The sequence below is a fragment of the Trichosurus vulpecula genome, chromosome 6 (assembly GCF_011100635.1).
Source record: "Trichosurus vulpecula isolate mTriVul1 chromosome 6, mTriVul1.pri, whole genome shotgun sequence".
NCBI lineage: Eukaryota > Metazoa > Chordata > Mammalia > Diprotodontia > Phalangeridae > Trichosurus > Trichosurus vulpecula.
The window spans coordinates 219,685,542-219,688,591 of NC_050578.1; the positions used below are offsets into that span (position 1 = coordinate 219,685,542).

At 40.8% G+C, this 3,050-nt stretch overlaps 1 protein-coding gene across 1 annotated transcript; it reads right to left on the reverse strand.

The window, feature by feature from the left end:
- Window positions 1-1,867: 1,867 nt before the first annotated feature.
- Window positions 1,868-2,812, reverse strand: LOC118853646 (olfactory receptor 480-like). The gene has a single exon (XM_036763830.1). It carries the CDS (start codon window positions 2,804-2,806, stop codon window positions 1,868-1,870), a length of 939 nt encoding a protein of 312 aa, XP_036619725.1. The 5' UTR covers window positions 2,807-2,812.
- Between the last annotated feature and the right edge of the window lie 238 nt (window positions 2,813-3,050).

Sequence of the window (3,050 nt, forward strand, 5' to 3'; positions counted from 1 at the left end):
AATCTAATTTTTAAGGTAGTTTTTTCTTCAGTGGTCTTTTGGACCTCCTTTTCCATTTGGGTAATTCTGACTTTCAAGGCATTCTTCTCCTCAATGGCTTTTTGGAGCTTTTTTGCCATTTGGCTTCGTCTATTTTTTTAAGGTGTTATTTGCTTCAGCATTTTTTGTTGATCTCCTTTAGCAAGTCATTGTCTTTTTTTTCATGATTTTCTTGTATCATTCTCATTTCTCTTCCAAATTTTTCCTCTACTTCTCTTACTTGCTTTTCCAAATCCTTTTCGAGCTCTTCCATGGCCTGAGAACAATTCATATGTTTTTGGAGGCTTTTGATGTAGGCTCCCTGCTTTGTTGACTTCTTCTGGCTGTATATTTTGATCTTCTTTGTCACCAAAAAGATTCCAAAGTCTGAGTCTGAATCTGAGTCTGTTTTTGCTGCTTGTTCATGTTCCAATCCAAATACTTGACCTTTGAGTTTTTTGTTAGGGTATGACTGCTTGTAGAGAGTACTTTGTCCCAATCTTTAGAGGCTGCACTGCTGTTTTCAGAGCCACTTCTACACAGCAAACTATGCCACACCAGTGCTCCTCCTCCCCAAAGAACCGCCAACCGTGACCGTGACCTAGATCCAAGCAGGCTTTGCACTCCTGCTCTGATCTGCAGCTTAATTTCTCCTACACGGTGGGCCTGGGGCTGGAAGCAACACCAGCTAGACCTCTGGAGGCAGCTCTAGAGATGCTCCACTTCCACACCCCCAGGGCTAGAGCCAACGGTGCACTCCTTTCACTGTGACCCAGATGGTTTTTCACTAACCTTCTCTGCTGTCTTTGGCATTTGTGGGTTGAGAAGTCTGGTAACTGCCCCAGGTCAATTATTCAGAGCCCTACTACATGTTCAGCCTGGCTCCTGATCTTGTTGGTCCTGGCATGGCCCACGCTGGGCTGTGCTCTGTGCTGCTCTGCTCCAAGCTCCATGCGATAGACCCTTCACAATGACCATCCAGGTTCTCCTGGACTGGAGCCCTGCTTGCCCCTGCTATTTTGTGCATGCTGCAGCTCCAGAATTTGTCCAGAGCCATTTTTTTTACAAGTTTTTGGAGGGTTCTGGGGGACAGCTTAAGCAAGTCACTGCTTTCCAGCTGCCATCTTCTTCCAAAGGTTTTTTAAGCATTCAGTGTTCTCCAGGTGGCACCTTTGGTTTCTAAGAGGGCCATTAACCTAATTTTATTAATTATTTACTAGATATTATTTAAAAATTCATTATTAAATACCCAGAAACCATGTCTCTTAGACTTTTCATTTATCTCAGAAGATGCCCAGTGACTGAGAAATGGCAAAAAAAAAATTGTGACACATGAACATAATAGAATATGATTGTGCTGTAAAAAACTACTATGATTAATACAGAAACAGAAAAGATTTACTTGGTCTCTTAAAGTCATGATAGTAGAACAATGAACACAACACATACAGACAATGAACATAACAGTGTAAATGGAAAGATGAGCCTCTTCCCAAATCAATAGAAAATGAGTGTTGCAAGATTCCAAAAAAATAGCCATGGTACCAAAGAAGAGCAATGTGACCCTTCTCCATACACCTTTGCAGAGGTGGGAGATCCATGTCTGTGGAACTTTGTATGTATTTTCAGACCTTTGCAATCAACATTTAAATTTACAAATTTAACACATCACGATGAAAATGTTTTCTAAAACAGTTGTTAGCATCACTTAATCCTAACCATTGTAGAAGTAGAATATTAGATCCTTAAAAGAAGGGAATGTTTCATTTTGGCCTTGTATCTCTGAAATATATCACAATGAATGGGACAAAGTATGTACTTAAAAAATACCTGTTGTATTGAGTTAAATTCATGAAAAAGCATGTCTCCTACTCAACAGTTTTCGAAGGGCCCCTTTTACTTCATTGTTCCTTAGACTATAGATCAAGGGGTTCAACATGGGGATGATTACAATGTAGAAGACAGACACCACTTTATTCTCATCTGTTGAGTAACTAGATTTAGGCATCACATAAATGAATGTAATGGTGCCATAGAAGAGAGTGACTACTGTGAGGTGGGAGGTACAAGTTGAGAAAGCTTTGGATCTCCCCTCAGTGGACCTTATCGTTAGGATAGAGAACAGGATGTATACATAAGAGACTATGATAATTAGTACAGTGATCATAATTATTGACCCAGCAGAGGCAGCAGGAAGAATTTCACCAAGATCATCTTGAGAGTAGGAAAGCTTCAAAAGTGGTGAATAATCACAGAAAAAATGATTGATCTTATTGGGTCCACAGAAGGACCGAGTCAATAAACAACCAGTGAAAATCCAAGCATTTACACAACTACCCAGGTAGGATGTGATAAGTAACAGAGTGCAGACCCTAGGAGACATGTTGGTTGAATAGAGTAGGGGGTTACAGATGGCCATATACCGATCATAAGCCATGACAGCCAGTAGGAAGCACTCAGCTGTCCCAAAGGTGACTCCAAAGAACAGCTGGGCCACACATCCTCCAAGAGGGATTACAGTTTTGTCCACAAGGAAATTCTTGAGCATAACAGGTGTGACAGAGGAGGAATATCCAATATCCACAAATGCCAAGTGGCTGAGGAAAAGGTACATTGGAGTGTGAAGTTGGGAGCTATTTCTGATCAATGTGATTATGGTAAGGTTACCGACTAAGGTGACTACATAGACACCCAGAAATGCCACGAAGAGGATGACATGAAGGGTTGGATCATCTGTTAAGCCCAAAATAATGAATTCAGTCACAGCTGTGCAGTTACTGCCAGACATCTGTCTTGGAAAGAGAGCCTATTAGATATTAGAAAAGGAGATTAAAATAGAATACAGGATTAAGCTTTGGATATGTCTATTGATATATTCAGTAAATATTCGCTAGCCACCTCTCATATGTCCATCCTTCTATCATACTCTCATACTTTGCTCCTATGCATCATGGCAGGGTGCCCACAAGCAAAGCAGAGATGAATATATTAGTTGCCTCCAAATTTTTACCCTGGGCCAACCATATATGGTG

What these genes read in the sequence shown, in the direction of transcription:
- LOC118853646 (XM_036763830.1), bottom strand. Translation starts at nt 2,806, where the DNA reads ATGTCTGGCAGTAACTGCACAGCTGTGACTGAATTCATTATTTTGGGC.